The sequence below is a fragment of the Saccharomyces eubayanus genome, chromosome X (genome assembly GCF_001298625.1).
Source record: "Saccharomyces eubayanus strain FM1318 chromosome X, whole genome shotgun sequence".
Lineage (NCBI taxonomy): Eukaryota > Fungi > Ascomycota > Saccharomycetes > Saccharomycetales > Saccharomycetaceae > Saccharomyces > Saccharomyces eubayanus.
Window position 1 is genome coordinate 419,425 of NC_030985.1, and position 18,867 is coordinate 438,291.

Consider the following 18,867-nt stretch of genomic DNA (forward strand, 5'->3'; position numbering starts at 1 on the left):
AAACATATAATAAACAAAAGAGAGAAACTGAAGAGATACTCTCACCGCGTTTTGAAGAGCAACAAATACTTTCCTTTATTATCATCGCTAAGAAATATTGCCAAACAAGCAAAATACAGCAAAAGAAAACCCGGAGGACGAAATGTCATCAAATCATGCTACTAGTCCAGAAACCTCTGGCTCTCATGAACAACAAGATTTACAGAATTTACCCTCGGAAACATATGATGTGAAAGCACACGATGACTCACCCAAGTTCAAGAAGCATTACGAACAAAATAATGGGAACAAGTCAAGAAGGAATAGTGCATATAGTTATTATAGCCCTCGTTCGCTTTCCATGACTAAAAGCAAAGAAAGCATTGCTCCGAATAGCGTAGACGACGCAAATACTTCAAACACAGGACATTCAAGGCCTGCAGAGCCAAGAATGAAAAGGGGCCCACATCTGCTGAAGAAAACATTAAGTAGTCTTTCGATCAATAGCAACCATGATGATTCTAAAAACCACGATTACGCTTTGAACTCTTCCAAAACCCATAACTACCTATCCTCTTACAGCCATCATGAGCCACATCATGACCACCATCATATGCAGTTTTTGCCCAATAGGAAGCAGTCGTTTGCTGAAAGCTTGTTCAAGAGATTTGCAGGATCGAGTAGCCACGACAATAATAAGGCAGGTAAGGATAATAGAGTTGCTAGCTTATCCCTGTCAACAGCCACTCCCGCGCCCGCAAATAGAAAGCCATCGAAGGACTCCACACTATCTTCCCACTTGGCAGATAATGTGCCGAATACTTTAAGAAGAAAAATGTCCTCTTTAGTTCGTGGATCTTCTGTTCACGATGTAAATAATATAAGTGCGGACAAACAAATCAAACCAAAAATTGCTCCACCACCAGAGAGTACGTTGCATTCGTCGGATGTTCCTAATAGCAAACGTTCACACAGAAAAAGTTTTTTACTAGGATCTACATCCTCTTCAAGCAGTAGAAGAGGTTCTAATGTGAGCTCAATTACAAACAGTGACAATGCAAGTATGGCGACTTCAGGGAGCCATGCTATCCATCATAATATACCTAATATATCGCCGACTACTAAAAGTAAAGAAAGCGTTGATAGCGAATCTGCTGATCGCTCTAATAACAAAGTCGCATTAAAGCCCAATGATAACATTCCAGAAATCCCTAGTATTGAAGATGAAAGCGAAGCTGTAGTACCGACGATGGAAAAGCCTATTGCATATAAGCCATCCCTTTTCAGGTTGGATACGAACCTTGAAGATGTGACTGATATAACAAAGACTATTCCGCCTACGGCTGCCAACTCTACAATAAATTCTACGTATGGTACTGAAACAGCCTCGCCTAAGACGGTAGCTATGCCAGAAGGTCCAAGAAAATCTGTTTCGATGGCTGATCTTGCTAGAGCTGCAGCTGTTCCTAACCCTAATTTTACCTCAACTTCAAATGATAGGTCACAATGGGTAGCACCACAGAGTTGGGATGTAGAAACTAAAAGGAAAAAATCAAAGCCCAAAGGAAGGTCTAAATCACGAAGAACAAGTATAGATGCCGACCCGCTTGATCCAATGTCACCGGCACCGCTATCCAAAAAAGACTCTCGTTACCACAAAAGTCGCCATCACCATCACCATCAGGACCTGAAAGATAATGCGTCGTCAATTACAGCGGACGCTAGTAATTCAAGCTTTGTTGATATATTAAAAGAAAATATTTCAAACGACGGAAAGAACTCAGTTGACCCGAAGTCTGTGAACCGTCTAAGAAGTAACTTGACTATGAGCCCCCCGAGTATACGAGATGCTCCATCAAATTTAGACGGGGACTACGACACTTCATCCACTTCCTCATCCTTGCCGTCTTCATCGATTAGCTCAGAGGATTCTTCCTCATGTAGTGATTCGTCTTCATATACCAATGCGTATATGGAAGCTAACCAAGATGAAGATAACAAAACACCGACTTTGAATAAAGCGAAATCGTATACTAAAAAATTTACATCATCCTCAGTAAATATGAATTCGTCAGATGGCACTCAGAATGGTTCAGGATTATTATTACAGGATGAGAAAGATGATGAGGTCGAGTGTCAACTGGAACATTACTATAAAGACTTCAGTGATCTAGATCCCAAAAGGCATTATGCAATTCGTATTTTCAACACTGACGACACCTTCACTACTCTATCCTGCACTCCAGCAACTACCGTTGAAGAGATAATCCCTGCACTGAAAAGAAAATTCAACATCACCGCACAAGGGAACTTTCAAATTTCCTTGAAAGTGGGGAAATTATCCAAGATTTTAAGACCGACATCCAAGCCTATTTTAATTGAAAGAAAGCTTTTACTTTTAAACGGCTATCGAAAGTCAGATCCGCTTCATATTATGGGTATTGAAGATCTAAGTTTTGTTTTCAAATTTCTTTTTCATCCCGTAACGCCTTCTCACTTTACACCAGAACAAGAGCAAAGAATAATGAGAAGTGAATTCGTTCACGTGGACTTGAGAAACATGGATCTAACTACACCTCCTATAATTTTTTACCAACATACGTCAGAAATAGAAAGTTTGGATGTGTCAAATAATGCAAACATTTTCTTACCGTTGGAATTTATAGAAAGTTCAATAAAGTTACTCAGTTTAAGAATGGTTAACATCAGGGCCTCCAAATTTCCTTCCAATATTACAGAGGCATACAAACTAGTATCATTAGAATTACAGAGGAATTTCATAAGAAAAGTCCCAAATTCAATTATGAAGTTGGGTAACCTAACAATACTAAATCTTCAATGTAATGAACTTGAAAGTCTACCCGCCGGATTTGTTGAATTAAAGAATCTTCAACTGTTGGATCTGTCTTCAAATAAGTTCATGCACTACCCAGAAGTTATCAACCATTGTACCAACCTTTTACAAGTAGATCTATCATATAATAAAATTCAGAGCTTACCGAAGTCCACAAAGCAGCTAGTAAAGCTTGCAAAAATGAACCTCTCTCACAATAAAGTGAACTATATAGGTAACTTATCGGAAATGACCAACTTAAGAACTTTGAACCTAAGGTATAACAGAATATCATCAATTAAAACCAACGCATCTAATTTGCAAAACCTCTTTTTGACAGATAATAGAATATCTAATTTTGAGGACACTTTGCCTAAGTTAAGAACCCTTGAAATCCAAGAAAACCCAATTACTTCCATATCTTTTAAAGATTTTTATCCTACGAATATGACAAGTTTGACGTTAAACAAAGCGCAGTTGTCTAGTATTCCTGGAGAACTACTCACCAAATTATCGTTCCTCGAAAAACTAGAGTTGAATCAGAATAATTTAACCAGAATACCAGAGGAAATTTCAAAGTTGACCAAATTGGTTTTTCTTTCCGTAGCGAGAAACAAATTAGAGTATATTCCACCGGAGTTGTCGCAGCTTAAGAGTTTAAGGTCATTAGACCTACATTCTAACAACATAAGAGACTTTGTTGATGGTATGGAAAATCTTGAGCTAACATCTCTAAATATTTCATCGAACGCATTCGGTAATTCAAGCTTGGAAAACTCCTTTTATCATAATATGTCATATGGTTCGAAACTGTCAAAGAGCTTGATGTTTTTTGTGGCCGCAGATAATCAATTTGACGACGCTATGTGGCCGCTCTTTAACTGCTTTGTCAATCTAAAAGTGCTAAATCTCGCTTATAACAATTTTTCTGATGTATCGCACATGAAGCTTGAGAGTATTACTGAATTGTACCTCTCTGGTAACAAGCTTACAACATTATCAGGTGATACAGTTTTGAAATGGAGTTGTCTGAAAACTTTGATGTTGAATAGTAACCAAATGTTATCTTTACCTGCCGAATTATCAAAACTGTCTCAGCTAAGCGTATTTGACGTTGGAGCTAATCAATTAAAGTATAACATATCGAACTATCACTATGATTGGAATTGGAGGGACAATAAAGAATTAAAGTATTTGAATTTTTCAGGAAATCGTAGGTTTGAAATAAAGTCCTTTGCAAGTCACGATATTAACGCTGATTTGTCAGATCTAACTGTACTACCTCAATTAAAGGTGTTGGGGTTAATGGACGTAACTTTAAATACTACCAAAGTTCCGGATGAAAATGTCAATTTTCGTTTAAGAACTACTGCATCGATTATTAACGGAATGCGCTATGGTGTTGCAGATACACTGGGTCAAAGAGACTATGTATCATCTCGTGATGTTACTTTTGAAAGATTTCGTGGAAATGACGACGAGTGCTTACTGTGTCTTCATGACAGCAAAAATCAAAATGCCGATTATGGCCATAATATCTCGAGAATCGTCAGAGATATTTATGATAAAATATTAATTAGACAACTGGAAAGATACGGAGACGACACGGACGACAATATAAGAACTGCTCTTCGTTTTAGTTTTTTGCAATTAAATAAGGAGATCAACGGGATGCTAAATTCTGTCGATAATGGCGCTGATGTCGCTAACCTATCATACGCGGATCTACTAAGTGGTGCTTGTTCTACTGTGATATACATCAGAGGAAAAAGACTTTTTGCGGCAAACCTGGGTGATTGTATGGCGGTCTTATCCAAGAATAATGGTGATTACCAAACGTTGACTAAACAACATCTCCCAACAAAGAGAGAAGAGTACGAAAGAATTCGGATATCTGGCGGGTATGTAAACAATGCTAAATTGGATGGCGTTGTAGACGTATCTCGAGCTGTCGGGTTTTTTGATTTGCTTCCTCACATTCATGCCTCTCCTGACATTTCTGTCGTAACTCTGACAAAGGCAGACGAAATGCTAATCGTAGCAACACATAAGTTATGGGAATACATGGATGTAGATACGGTCTGTGATATTGCTCGTGAGAATAGTACCGATCCACTTCGCGCAGCAGCAGAATTGAAGGACCATGCTATGGCTTATGGTTGCACTGAAAACATTACTATTTTATGTCTTGCTCTTTATGAAAACGTCCAGCAACAGAATAGATTTACCCTGAATAAAAGCTCTTTAATGACAAGAAGAAACACATTCGAAGATACCACATTAAGAAGGCTACAACCTGAAATTTCTCCACCAACAGGTAACCTAGCGATGGTATTCACCGATATAAAGAGTTCAACGTTTTTGTGGGAGCTATTTCCGAACGCAATGAGGACCGCTATAAAAACTCACAACGATATTATGCGTCGTCAACTACGGATTTACGGAGGTTACGAAGTAAAAACAGAGGGTGATGCCTTTATGGTAGCGTTTCCAACACCAACTAGTGGCCTAACATGGTGCTTAAGTGTCCAATTGAAACTTTTGGATGCACAGTGGCCAGAAGAGATTACCTCTGTTCAAGACGGTTGCCAGGTTACAGATAGAAACGGCAACATTATTTATCAAGGTTTATCAGTTAGAATGGGTATTCATTGGGGTTGTCCCGTTCCAGAGCTTGATTTAGTGACTCAAAGAATGGACTATTTAGGACCAATGGTAAATAAGGCAGCGAGAGTCCAGGGTGTTGCTGACGGGGGCCAGATAGCAATGAGTAGTGATTTCTATTCCGAATTCAATAAGATAATGAAGTATCATGAGCGTGTAGTAAAGGGCAAGGAGTCGTTAAAAGAAGTATATGGTGAAGAAATTGTCGGGGAAATCCTGGAAAGGGAAATTGCAATGCTAGAAAGCATCGGCTGGGAGTTTTTCGATTTTGGTGAACACAAACTAAAGGGGCTAGAAACCAAAGAACTTGTTACGATCGCATATCCTAAGATTCTTACCTCCAGGCATGAATTTGCATCTGAAGATGAACAGTCAAAACTAATTAACGAATCGATGTTGTTTCGTCTAAGAGTAGTTTCAAATAAACTAGAGTCTGTGATTTCGGCTTTGAGTGGTGGCTTCATTGAATTAGACTCTCGAACAGAGGGAAGTTATATCAAATTTAACCCAAAGGTAGAAAATGGTATTATGCAATCAATCTCAGAAAAGGATGCTTTGTTATTTTTTGATCATGTAATCACTAGAATTGAATCCAGCGTGGCACTACTGCATCTACGGCAACAGAGATCTTCAGGATTGGAGATATGTAGAAACGATAAATCATTTGGTCAGAGCAATATTTTTAGTATCGTTGATGAGCTTTTAGAAATAGTCAAAGTAGTTAGGGATCTATCAGCATGATATCCGTTTGCATATTTATAGCGCTATTTAACCATAGTTAGATATTCGTGTTTGTGCGCTCTAGCATATTAGATTCCATCTATATATTGTAAAAATAGTTGTAACATTTGACAGTTAACTGTCCTAGAACCTTTTATTGTTTCTATATTGACATTGATTAGACATAGTGCCAACGCAGAGTATATATAACCGAGTTTTAGTCTATAACCGGTAAAGAAAGACAGATACCTAATGTCTATAATGTTATAGCATATATAATTTTTCAGGCGGTTTCTCTTTCCTCTTTGATAACTCGAGGAGATCGGTGCGATTACTTTGGTTCTTTTTCTCTCTCACCTTTTATATTTGACTCTCTAAATCTTTGAGTTGTATTTGTGATTGGCCTAGTAGTGTGTGATCACTATGCTCTTGACTTGATGCGGTCGGTTGGCTTTGTCCCTCGTTAGAGTCAACTAAACCCTCGAAAAAAGTGTCTCTAAGCTCTTTCCACCTCGTCGTCCATGTTCCCAAAAATATCAGTATTAATGATGACAAAACTTGAAGGAAAAACCACGAAAAGGAAGGTAATTCCCACGTGTAGAAAGATACCACTATAAAATTAATGGCGTGTATGGTAATGGCAAAGTCCCATGCCAGTTTGCTTCTACCAACAATAACTGTCAAAAAGAAGACACATACTAATGAGTCCAAAAGCCACAGCAGCGATAGTGAAAGACCATAAGCGTTCGTAAACTCAATGTTCTCCCAAGAGAAAAGCCAATTCTTGATTTCTAGATCGTAACCTGCTAGTTTCCCCCAGCAATAGAAAAGAATGGTAGCAGTAGTATAATAGAAAATTTGTAAAAGGACTATTTGAAGACCAATCTTACTAGGAGAAAGAGAATCTTGTTTAAAGATCTGAGACGGTTTTAATTCATTCGGTATGCGCAAGTATCTTCTTATCGAAACCATATTACACTAGCGCTAATGCATATCACTACTGTTCCATTTGAATGTGTGTACCTTACTCAGCCTTTCTAAAGATCATCTCTTTACATGAAGTCACAGAACATTACAGCAAGATCGCGAAACACGGACTCACTTTGCCGGGGGAAAGTAGCCCTTACAACCCACGTTGCTCCAGCTGCTGCACTACAACGTACTCGTGCATCACTGATATTTTAAAGTCAATAATGCCTGCACAGATATGTTGGTGCCATCTATCTTGCTGCACTATTTGGCCAATGACTTCTATGGTATCTTTAATAAAGTGATGCGCGAAGCCGGGTTATGCCCCTATGACAGCTCTTCGTGAAACAAGTGCACTTCTCTTACTTTGTTTAGTAGAAATCATGACAATAAAGAAGGCGCTGTATTACAACGGGAATTGTATATAGGACGTATTTGGAGTTTAAGGCCATCTGTCTCTTAAATGTCATTTGGAGGGAAAAAATTCAGATCGAGAAAACAGCAGTTAGCGTATGAAGCATCGTTAGCAGGACGATATAAAAGATCCCTGAGCAAGCACCCCTTCTTATACTTTGGTTTACCATTTTGCGCAACAATAGCACTAGGCTCTATTTGGTTATCAAGCTTTACAGCAATCAAATATGAGCGAAGTGATCGTAAAGTCCAGGAACTTAATGAAGAAGATATATTAAAAATGAAGAATAGTCAAAGAGAATTCGACATAAAAGAAGAATACTACCGTCTACAAGGTCTTTCAGAAGAGGATTGGGAACCTGTGCGTGTGACTAGATTAAAGGACGAATCAGAAAATGTTTGGTAATCGTTTACTCTGAGATTACTTCAAGAATCGTTCCTCAAGTACCTGCATTTCCCTTAACGATTTCATTCAAATATGCATTCATCAGCTTTTGTAGAAAAGGACTCGAGAATGTCCAAAACTGCTTGCCAATATTTTTATTTGTTGAAATTGTTATCTATATAATCTATATAGTAATTACACATTGAAATTTTCTGGTCACGTTCATAAAATATATACCATTCATTCCACAAATTAGTTTGTTAAACTTAGATTCAACGTTTTTAAAAAGAAGAACCCCATCAATGCCGCAAAAATGTAGCAAGCAATGGATAGAGGCTTTTTGAAAAACGAATTCTTTGAGTAATCATATTTAATCAAAACTTGACCGTTGGCAACTTGCGTAATCAAATTCCTGTATTGGAAAGTCAGCTTAACATGGCCCTTATTTAGGTCAAAATATGATTTTTGCGTTTCTACAGAAACCTTTGTAAAGGGGACAGGAGAATCGATATCGACAATTTTTGCACCTTCTGGAAGAAATATTGATAATTCAACATTGTCATATACAGTGTCCAATGGGCCATTGAGCAATGGGATAGAAGCAACATATTTCTCACTTGAGTCAGCAGATATATGTAAGAAATCGGACAATGGGTTAGTCCAGCCAACTGTGAAATTATAGTTCCAGCCTCCAAACAAGGGGAATCTTGGTCTTATAAAAAAATGGTCACGTTCTGCATGTGAGGTGGAAACAAGCCCAACCAAATCAGTAAAATAATGATCAGTAGCATCATTAGGTAGTAACATGTCTAAGACGGTAACAAAGTGAGTTTCTCTGATGTTTTGATTTTGGATTTGCTTCATCAATTCCAATCTTGAAAATCCTTTAGTTAACTTTGCAGCTTTGTTAGTTAATTCGTAGTATTCTTCAAATTGGATGGTAGAAGCCCAGTGGGAAAGCCAAACATCTCTTTTCAAATTAGTGACTTCATTTAATGGTGCGTTATGAGAATAAACGACCGCCAACCTTTCTTTGTTAGAGAGTTTGGGAATATTTTCCCAAGGTCCAAACTCGAAAACCTTGCCGGTAGTTTTCCCTATTAAACTCTCGTCATTTGGAGGACGGAATTCTTCGAACGAAGAACTACCGATAATTTTTAAAGAACCCTTCTTGGTATTATACGCAGAAAGTGGCAATCTGTTTGTTTCCCATAGTAAATGCTGTTCTTCCGACATTCCAATATGCTCGGGATAAGGAACACCAACGGTATTGTAAAAATTCTTGATCACAAAGGAAATTTCCTCCTGAGGAGGAATCGCGTTTGGAAATTCAATAATCCCGTATCTAGTATCATTACTCTCTTCGTCGCTGTTTTCCGTAGTAGAATTGACAAACAGCTGACTATTCAAGAAAAAGGCCTTGTCGCTCAAATAAGCAGAGAAAAAGGAAATCTTATTGAAAATATCACTTTCAAAAACAGCAAAGTACTCAGTTGCCGGTTCATTAGCTATATTTTTGACGGTTATTTCAATTGTCTCAGAAATGTAAGCATTTGATACATCTACCGTTCTCTTGTAATCAACGTTTTCCCAAGTTGCAGGTGGTACATATTGTGCAGCCAAAGACACGTTGTAAAATAGGAATAATCCTGCTATCCAGGAAAACCAAGCACCTTTCATTGTCAGTACCAACTTCGAATGTGTGTTTCGGGTTTCAAGTTGAAGAAACAATGGAACGCTTTTTAATGAAGCATCTCACCTTTTACATAACGTTCATCTACCGTGCTCACTTCTTCCTGAACCTCTTGCAAAAGAACGAAAAAGTACTACGCGCCTACTTACCCTGTCCCGTAAAAGAAGAGCTACAATGGCCTATTACTATAGATAATTGGAAACCACCCCATATATAACAGAGGGCAAGTTGCTTACGAGACAATTGGTAAATATATTATCCTTGATGCCCGTCTGAAGACCGTGAACTTACTTTATTCAATATGATATATGCAATTATGTGCGGTGTCTACCTCATCAATAGATTTCCTTTCATTTTTGTCGTTTTCAACTCGTAGCGAAATTCGGTGGCAAAAAGGGAAAGCTTTGAAATGCAATTTAAACACAATTTCTATAAAATAGCAGGATAGGTATAGTCAAACAAAGCTATCTTCCAAGGAAACTAATAGCAATATCAACATGAATGGGATTCAAGTGGACATCAATCGTTTGAAAAAGGGCGAGGTCAGTTTAGGTACCTCAATGTATGTATAAAGGGTTTTTTCCTTCCTTTATTGTTCTTTGTTGAATAATAAAGAAATTCTTCAGTTAGACACTCAATTACTAACTATTAGGTTGTTTTTCAACTAATTTTAAATTAGTATGGCCGTAACATTCAAGGACGGTGTAATATTAGGTGCCGATTCACGTACCACTACTGGGGCCTATATTGCTAACCGTGTAACAGATAAATTGACGAGAGTCCACGACAAAATTTGGTGCTGTAGATCTGGTTCTGCAGCAGATACGCAAGCAGTTGCTGACATTGTTCAATATCATTTAGAATTGTATACCTCTCAATATGGGACCCCTTCCACAGAGACTGCAGCCGCTATATTTAAAGAACTATGCTATGAGAATAAAGATAACCTAACAGCCGGTATAATTGTTGCTGGGTATGATGACAAGAATAAAGGAGAAGTATACACCATCCCGTTGGGTGGTTCTGTCCATAAACTACCATACGCCATCGCAGGTTCTGGGTCTACCTTCATATATGGGTATTGTGATAAGAACTTTAAAGAAAACATGACAAAGGAAGAAACGGTAGATTTCATAAAGCATTCGCTATCGCAAGCTATTAAATGGGACGGCTCTTCTGGCGGTGTCATCAGAATGGTTGTTTTGACAGAAGCTGGTGTGGAACGTTTGATATTCTACCCAGACGAGTACGAAAGACTATAGAAGAAGAAAAAGATGTCTCTCCATTTCTCTTTTCAGCTCCTTTTTGTTTATAAATGCATATGGATTTACACACATATATAAGATATATTAAGTACGTAACTTACATGCCTTTCTTTTCTTCAGAAACGTTGTTTTGGTCTCTTCTTCCCAAATGTATTTGAGTCAGGAATACGCAACTAATTGCCATACTTAACATAAGATGTGGTCAACAAAAGATGCATTATTCTAGCCAGAGAGTTATCTGCATTCCGTACAGCTCGCAAGATGTGTAATTACTCTCCGTCCTGAATGAGCAGGCTCATCCTGAGAAATACATTTGACATACGTACGTTCTGCTCATATAATAGTGAGTGTTCTGGATTAATTTCGGACATATAGGCTACTAAGGAAGCTGACTACTATGGACGCGCTCCAAAATTCTTTTGATAAACGTTTGATCAACAAACCAAACGGGCATTTAGAAAAATCAGTATAATATGTTTAAACAATAAGATCTTGTTCGGAGCGCATACCCATACGTTTTTTTAAAAAAGTATATATTTATTTTTCAGATAATTTTACAAGGCAATTAAATAATAATTTACTTAAAATTTATTTATTCACGTGACTAGTGACGAATTTTGCAAATTAAATTTCAAAGCTTTTTTGAATGGCAGAAGTGGACGACAGGCTTTTCTTACATTTATAGTATTGTTCTTTTTATTTTTCTTCTGCGAATAGCCAAGTACTAAGCTACAAATTAAAATATTTGAGACCACGTCATACTTGACGCGTTTTGCCTAGCCCTTTGTTTGTTTTTGGGATCGTTTTTTTTCTTTTCTTATCTATGCTCCGCGGTGTGGGTTAGTGAGAAAGAGTGAATATAAATAAATAAGTGAAAAATTGAAGATTCTCGAAAATGTGTTCAAATGAAAGCGTTCTAGGAAACGGAAAGTCATACACGGTGGTTTTGAGATAGATAAGTCGCTCCGCATATTGAAACTCTAATACCTAGATGCCTGAGCAAGAACCGTCAAATCCCAATGGTCGCAAACGCTCTGAGGTACACTATATTTCGATTCCTTTGAATAGAGGTTCAGAATTTTCACCAGACGATGCTACATCGCAGTTTCAATCTGATGGGTTCACGACTCGGAGGCAGTCTATCCTAGACCAACCAGTTGGCTCTTTCAAGGGTGTTAATTCTATAAGTCGATTCGCAACTTCATTGAGAAGAGCTAATTCGTTTCGTAACATCGAATTAAACGCAGATAATGAAAGATCGTTCTTCAAAGATACTAACGATGAAACGTACGACCCAGATACTTTGGCACCGGCTATGGACGGCAGGAGATTATCGGTCACCTTAAATAGTTCTGGTCGTCCACGCATCAGCAACGCGGCAAATAATTTTGACAGAATTAGTACAGCTAGTATGGCAATCCACGATGATGACTACGGATCCATCCAAAATTCTATGATTGGCGATTCTGGGTCAATACTACGCCCTACTGCTTCTTTAACTGAAATGATAAGCGGAGGTGCAGGGAGGAATTATGCGAATAATGATATGGAATCAATTGTGGTAAAAAGAGTGGAAGGCGTAGATGGTAAGGTCGTGACTTTACTTGCTGGTCAATCAACCGGCCCACAAACCATCTTCAACTCAATTAATGTGTTAATTGGCATTGGACTTTTAGCATTACCACTCGGATTGAGATATGCCGGCTGGGTTTTGGGATTTACCTTACTTTCTATTTTCGCTTTAGGAACTTTCTGTACAGCTGAACTTTTGTCCAGGTGTTTAGACACAGATCCGACTTTGATATCATATGCAGATTTGGGCTATGCAGCATTTGGTTCTAAAGGCCGTGCGTTGATTTCAGCTCTCTTTACGCTTGATCTACTTGGTAGCGGAGTGACCCTTGTGATCTTGTTTGGAGATTCTTTAAACGCTTTATTTCCTCAATACTCTACCACTTTTTTCAAGATTGTTTCATTCTTTTTTATTACACCCCCAGTTTTCATACCATTGAGCGTTCTCTCTAATGTTTCACTTCTGGGTATCCTTTCAACAACAGGAACTGTATTGGTCATCTGTTGTTGCGGACTATACAAGGCATCTTCACCAGGCTCATTGCTCAATCCGATGGAAACAAACATGTGGCCATTGGACTTCAAGCATCTTTGCTTATCTATAGGATTGCTTAGCGCATGCTGGGGAGGACATGCAGTTTTCCCAAATTTGAAGACGGATATGAGACATCCAGGTAAATTTAAGGACTGTTTAAAAACAACTTATAAGATAACATCGGTCACTGACATAGGTACTGCCGTTATAGGTTTTTTAATGTTTGGTAATTTGGTTAAGGATGAAATTACCAAGAATGTTTTGCTAACGGAGGGATATCCGAAGTTCGTATATGCTCTAATTTCAGCACTTATGACAATTATTCCTATTGCCAAAACTCCTTTGAGTGCAAGGCCGATTGTTTCCGTGTTAGACGTTTTTATGAACGTGCAACAGATCGATGAAGCGGACAGCCCTATGAAAAGAAGAATTTCGAAAGGTCTTCAGCTATTCAATAGAATTTTCATTAATGTTGTTTTCGTTTTAATAGCTATAAGCCTCCCTGAATTTGACAAGATCATTGCGTTTTTGGGTGCAGGCTTGTGTTTCGCAATTTGTCTAATTTTGCCATGTTGGTTTTATTTAAGGATATGCAAGACTACCATCAAACCTTGGGAAAGAATGGCCTGTTACATAACAATATGTGCCAGTGTCGTGTTGTCTACATTGGGAGTTGGTGCTGCAATCATTTCTTAGCTACAGATATTCGCCCTTTTTTAAAAATATTTATCTTAACTACATACGTTTGCAGGTGAGAATATATTACATTTTTTTTTTCGTGTAAGACTATTTTCTTTTAGGTGACGGCCGCCAGCTTTGAAAGTTGAAAATTTTCTTTTTTGCGATGAGCTCTTGAAGAAGCAATAGTATTTTATGAAGAGTTGATGTATATATGAAAAGCCCTAAGCATAGCGATATAATGTCAGGACTTGTTGAAGCATTGCGATCCGATGCAGGTAGCATCATTTTGAAGGATTCTTCTGCAATCTCTAAAGATGTCAAAGGATATATAGATTCTGTTATCAGTATTTGCAAAAATGAAAATACTATGAAGAAAACAGATTTAGACGAAATCACCGTCGATGGTTTAGATGCGAATCAAATTTGGTGGCAAGTCAAACTAGTTCTTGATAGTATTGACGGTGATTTGATTGAGAGAATTCAAGAGCTTAAAAATGTTGCTGTGCCTTCTAACGATCTTTCTGATGATGACGATGCAAACTCGGCAGCAGAAGGAGAACCTGAGAGCGATTCTGAGGAAGAACCGATATTGTCCGGTGATGCTTTTGAGGCTGATCAGGACAACAGCGACAGCTTTTCTGAAAAAGATGAGGAACCTATATCGCATGTCAAAGAATCTACTATAGAAGAAAACAAAGAAAGATATGTGGAAAAAGATAAAAAGCCTTCTGAAAAAGACCAAAAAAAAATTCCTGCTGATCCTTATGGTGTTAATGATAAGTTTTTCGATCTTGAAAAGTTCAATAGAGATACGTTAGCTGCTGAGAATTATGATGCTGCCGATGCTGCTACGGAGAATGAAGGTGACCAGATAGATTACTTTCAAGATATACCTTCAGATGAGGAGGAGGAGGAGGCGGTCTATTATGAAGATTTTTTTGACAAACCTGCAGAGATGTCTCCAACTGAAAGCGTCGATGTAAACGATTTAGAAGATGATGAAGAGTTGAATGAAAAGGAGCATGATTCCGTAATGGACAAAGTCAAACTGGATTTATTTGCTGATGAAGAGGAAGATTCGAACGCTGTAGCAGTGGGTGTTTCAAACGACAAAAATTTATCTACTTTTCAAAAGCAACAATTAGAAATTAGCAAACAGATAGAGCAATTGGAAAAGGAAGCAGTTGCGGAGAAGAAGTGGTCCTTAAAAGGTGAAGTAAAGGCCAAGGACCGTCCCGATGATGCGTTACTTACAGAGGACCTTGAATTTGATAGAACGGCAAAGCCTGTGCCTGTAATAACAAGTGAGGTGACAGAATCATTAGAAGACATGATCAGACGGAGGATACAAGATAGTAATTTTGACGACCTTCAAAGAAGAACCCTATTAGATGTCTCACGCCAATCTCAAAGGCCGCAATTTGAGTTAAGTGATGTCAAATCCGCAAAGTCTTTAACAGAAATATATGAGAACGATTACGCGCATGTTGAGGATGAATCTGCTATAAGTGAAGAGCTTAAAAAGGCACACTCTGAAATATCAGAGCTTTACAGCGGCTTGGTATATAAATTGGACGTGCTCTCATCAGTACACTTTATTCCTAAGCCAGCAAGTTCTTCCTTGGAAATCAGAGTCGAAACACCCGCTATATCGATGGAGKATGCTCAACCACTTCATATGTCGAATGCGTCTACTTTGGCTCCCCAAGAAATATACAATGTCGGTAAGGCAGAAAAGGAGGGAGAAATCCGCTTGAAGAACGGTGTTGCGATGTCTAAGGATGAGTTGACTAGAGAAGATAAAAATAGATTACGCAGGGCTTTGAAAAGAAAAAGATCAAAAGGTATTTCATCAAATCTGAACAAAAAATCTAAAAAGAATGAGGTAGTTGACACTCTGTCAAGGGCGAAGAACATCACTATCATTAATCAAAAGGGTGAAAAGAAAGACGTTGCCGGTAAGACCAAAAGAAACACATCGGGGCCAGATAGCACTAACATAAAACTTTGAGGGCATAAACTATAATTAAATATGTACTTAGAAAAAAAGAAAGTATCAAATTATATGCCTCTACCTATTTATTAGTTTGGCATTCATTCCTAAACATAGACTTGTGTAATCGGCTATTCTTCGAAATGCCATTAGAAAAATGTTTTTTAAAAGAAAAGTGTCTCATGGATTGTTGATTATGAAATCCAACTTTTCTTACGCAAAAGAACGGAAACGGCAAATGCTTAATTTCGTTTAAAAAAAAAATAAGAATAAGTAGAGTATTTTACAGGGCAAGTCCAAAATATTAGATAAATAAATGCTAGTATCATTTCTAAGGGTTTGCAAAAAACATATGTATATATATACGACAGAAGTATGGAACTTAATAATATTAAATATTTTCCATATAATGTTCTATCCTAGATTGCATGACTTTTATACTTTCTTTGGCCTCTACTGCTTCTCCGTACTGTGCAAAAAGCTTCTTTATCTTTTTAGCAGCAGTAGGTCCTGAAAGAACTTTCTCTCCCAATGCACCATCAAAGACGACTCTGGCAAAATCGGCATCATCTTTGGATAAGAAAGCTAAAATTAGCGACTCAGTCAGTATGTCACTCTCAGAAAGATCCGTGGATTCGTCTTTCTCTCTGTGAGCCTTGGCTATGTTTGAGTTGTAAATCTCAAGCGATAAGTCGATGTTTGTTTTTGCATTGGCGACAATTAGTACACTAAAAATTTGGCTTTGAAGTTTGGCACTAGTACCCTCTTTAACGAAAGCTTCGGCATATTGCAACATTTTGCTGTTATCTCTCTTATAGCCCTGGTAGCAAAGCGTTAAAAAGGCTTCAAACATTAAGCTGTCCTCGTTGCGTTCGAATCTCAAAAGGTATTCGTGATATAACTCAAAGAACAAGGATATGTTACCTTTAAAAACTCCGGTTACTCTCAGTAAAGTAAGAGCTAATCCGAAATCTTTTCTATCTAGTTCTCTTTTTTGAATTTCTACAAATAAGTTTTTGAATGCATCCTCTGTTTTGTACGCATCCTCTTTTGGAATATCAAGATTCCAATTATCATGACATTGTAATTTAACAATTTCTGCCTCTTCTTCTAACTTTGTCGTCGTTTCTTTTTCTTCTTCAGTTAGTGGGATCGTTTCGTTCTTACCTAGAACTGCTACACATTTATGTAGTATCGGTATGTTGGTTATTACTACATCAATTGGGAAAAACCTATAGAGTTCAAAAATCTGGCAGGGTGTCATTTCATCAATATACTTATCAAAGAAGTTCAACGGTATTTTGTGTTTGAGCAAGAAAGCAAAAACATTAGGTATTCCATTATCTATTGTGTATGTAAGAATCGATTCAACGAGCTTTGAAGATACAACGTGGTTGGGAGAGAGGTGATCTATTAAATAGAGACATCTTACCAGGTCTTGAAAAGTTAATTGTTTTTTCCCATCGACCTTTTCAGCATTGTCGAAATTAATAATTTTTTCTAGAACCACCTCAATTAACTCATCAGGAATGATTTCTACTGAAGCTTTATATTTTGTAAAAAGCTCCCATGAACTCTCTACTCTTCCCGGATTGTTTTTGACGATTTGTTTTATTGCAGAAATTGATGGCTTCAAATCAAGTTCATGCAAATTCTTGGAGTGAATTGTTGCAATGCTGTAGTCCAGGTTACTTAGGTTTTCTATCATCATATTGTGTATTATCGCTGCATCTTCTTTGGGAAGGCCTAGTGTGTTTAGGCTTTTGATAACATTCTGTGAGAGAGAATACGGATCAGCACTCGCTATATCCGTAGGTAAGTGACGGCGAATTGGGTCGAATGAACGATGAGTCAAAAGAGTTTTGATGATTTTGTTTCGGTTCGAGTGCGATTTGACAGAATATAATCTTCTGTTAGCTAAAGCAGCAACTGTTTGTAGTGAACGTAACATGTTCGATGGACGATTGACTGATAAGAGATTAAAAAATGTAATAGTACTTTATTGAAATATATCCCAATCAATTTTTTTTCGTTTGCCTATAGTATTAATGAAAAACCTAGCTTAAAAGTGATAGAAAACCTTCGGGTAATAAATTGAGAGCATATGGGCTCGATTTCCTCTTTACTCACCGGCACGAAATTTTTGCGCGAAGTTGGATGAAAATGACGGATTGAATCTAAAACAAAGAACTAAAAGTAAAATTTATAATAAGTAAAATATGAAGAGTCCGTTTATATAGGGTCTATGAACAAAAAACAATAATCCAATTATGAATGGGCATGTCGTAGGCCGCACCTTGATGTGTTGCTGTACGGTACCTCATAGTTTTCTAGTATAGGAAGTACGATAAAACAAGAAAAAAGATGGTACTGAACTCACTTGAGAAAAACGCAGAAGCTTTACCCTCGTAGATTGAAAAAGAATGGGAAGTAGACATCGAGCTTACTTGTAAGTTGAACGGAGATGGTCGGCTACTTGGAGCAGAAGAGTAGTGTACCATGGACGATATTATGGGTGTTTCAATTTTAGTGTTCTGAGATGGACTTGCCGTTTCATCTAAACAACTGGAACAAGCTCTAGATGTTGTTGACAAAGTTGTATACCCAGAGGTTACTTTAGTTTTCGTTTTAATAGATGAACTAGGGACTTGCTCGGAAGTATGCACGAGACTAGATCTTAATGATGATTTGCTTAGGTGCACAGATGACTCATACGGAGCAGAACTGGAAATGAAAGGGCTAGAAGTTTGTGAGTTGCTGGCAGAGTTATTAAAGGAATTTATCGCAGATGATGAAAGATTTCTATCGGTGGTCGTAGTAGACTTTTCAGAGGAAACAGGAGTACCACTAGTGGTTATTGTAGTGTGCCCGGATTTAGTGCTAACAGCCGGGGTATGCGAAGTTTCAAGTTCTGTGGATAAAAAGACTGACGACGTGCTATTAATTGTTACAGAAAAAGATGAAGTATAACGCTGTGTGTCAGTTTCCACAGGTTTAGACCATGCGGTAGTACTAGTTGAAGTTACTACCGTAGCCAAGGTCTGCTCTGCGCTGGGAGTCTCCACGTGAATGATCACCTCCGGCGTGGTTTGAGTGTCTGTCCCGACTGTAAAAGTCGAGTCAGTGGAGTACGTGCTTGTGTATGTGCCTGTCCATCCAGTTGT

General features: G+C 37.9%; 7 protein-coding genes across 7 annotated transcripts; 4 read left to right on the plus strand and 3 right to left on the minus strand.

Annotated features, from left to right (window-relative positions):
- Positions 1-142: 142 nt before the first annotated feature.
- Positions 143-6,217, plus strand: CYR1 (adenylate cyclase; the record flags this gene model as incomplete). The annotated part of the gene is made up of 1 exon (XM_018366102.1): positions 143-6,217. One exon carries the CDS (start codon positions 143-145, stop codon positions 6,215-6,217), a length of 6,075 nt encoding a protein of 2,024 aa, XP_018221308.1.
- A 339-nt stretch (positions 6,218-6,556) lies between these two features.
- SYS1 (Sys1p) lies at positions 6,557-7,168 on the minus strand (the record flags this gene model as incomplete). The annotated part of the gene is made up of 1 exon (XM_018366103.1): positions 6,557-7,168. One exon carries the CDS (start codon positions 7,166-7,168, stop codon positions 6,557-6,559), a length of 612 nt encoding a protein of 203 aa, XP_018221309.1.
- A 460-nt stretch (positions 7,169-7,628) lies between these two features.
- COX16 (Cox16p) lies at positions 7,629-7,985 on the plus strand (the record flags this gene model as incomplete). The annotated part of the gene is made up of 1 exon (XM_018366104.1): positions 7,629-7,985. The coding sequence occupies one exon, from the start codon at positions 7,629-7,631 to the stop codon at positions 7,983-7,985; it is 357 nt and encodes a 118-aa protein (XP_018221310.1).
- A 231-nt stretch (positions 7,986-8,216) lies between these two features.
- Positions 8,217-9,644, minus strand: OST1 (dolichyl-diphosphooligosaccharide--protein glycotransferase subunit OST1; the record flags this gene model as incomplete). Its single annotated transcript, XM_018366105.1, has 1 exon — positions 8,217-9,644. One exon carries the CDS (start codon positions 9,642-9,644, stop codon positions 8,217-8,219), a length of 1,428 nt encoding a protein of 475 aa, XP_018221311.1.
- A 2,269-nt stretch (positions 9,645-11,913) lies between these two features.
- On the plus strand, positions 11,914-13,725 carry AVT1 (Avt1p; the record flags this gene model as incomplete). Its single annotated transcript, XM_018366106.1, has 1 exon — positions 11,914-13,725. The coding sequence occupies one exon, from the start codon at positions 11,914-11,916 to the stop codon at positions 13,723-13,725; it is 1,812 nt and encodes a 603-aa protein (XP_018221312.1).
- Positions 13,726-13,921: 196 nt separating this feature from the next.
- MPP10 (rRNA-processing protein MPP10) lies at positions 13,922-15,721 on the plus strand (the record flags this gene model as incomplete). The annotated part of the gene is made up of 1 exon (XM_018366107.1): positions 13,922-15,721. One exon carries the CDS (start codon positions 13,922-13,924, stop codon positions 15,719-15,721), a length of 1,800 nt encoding a protein of 599 aa, XP_018221313.1.
- Positions 15,722-16,094: 373 nt separating this feature from the next.
- Positions 16,095-17,654, minus strand: MRX12 (Mrx12p; the record flags this gene model as incomplete). The annotated part of the gene is made up of 1 exon (XM_018366108.1): positions 16,095-17,654. One exon carries the CDS (start codon positions 17,652-17,654, stop codon positions 16,095-16,097), a length of 1,560 nt encoding a protein of 519 aa, XP_018221314.1.
- Positions 17,655-18,867: the final 1,213 nt, after the last annotated feature.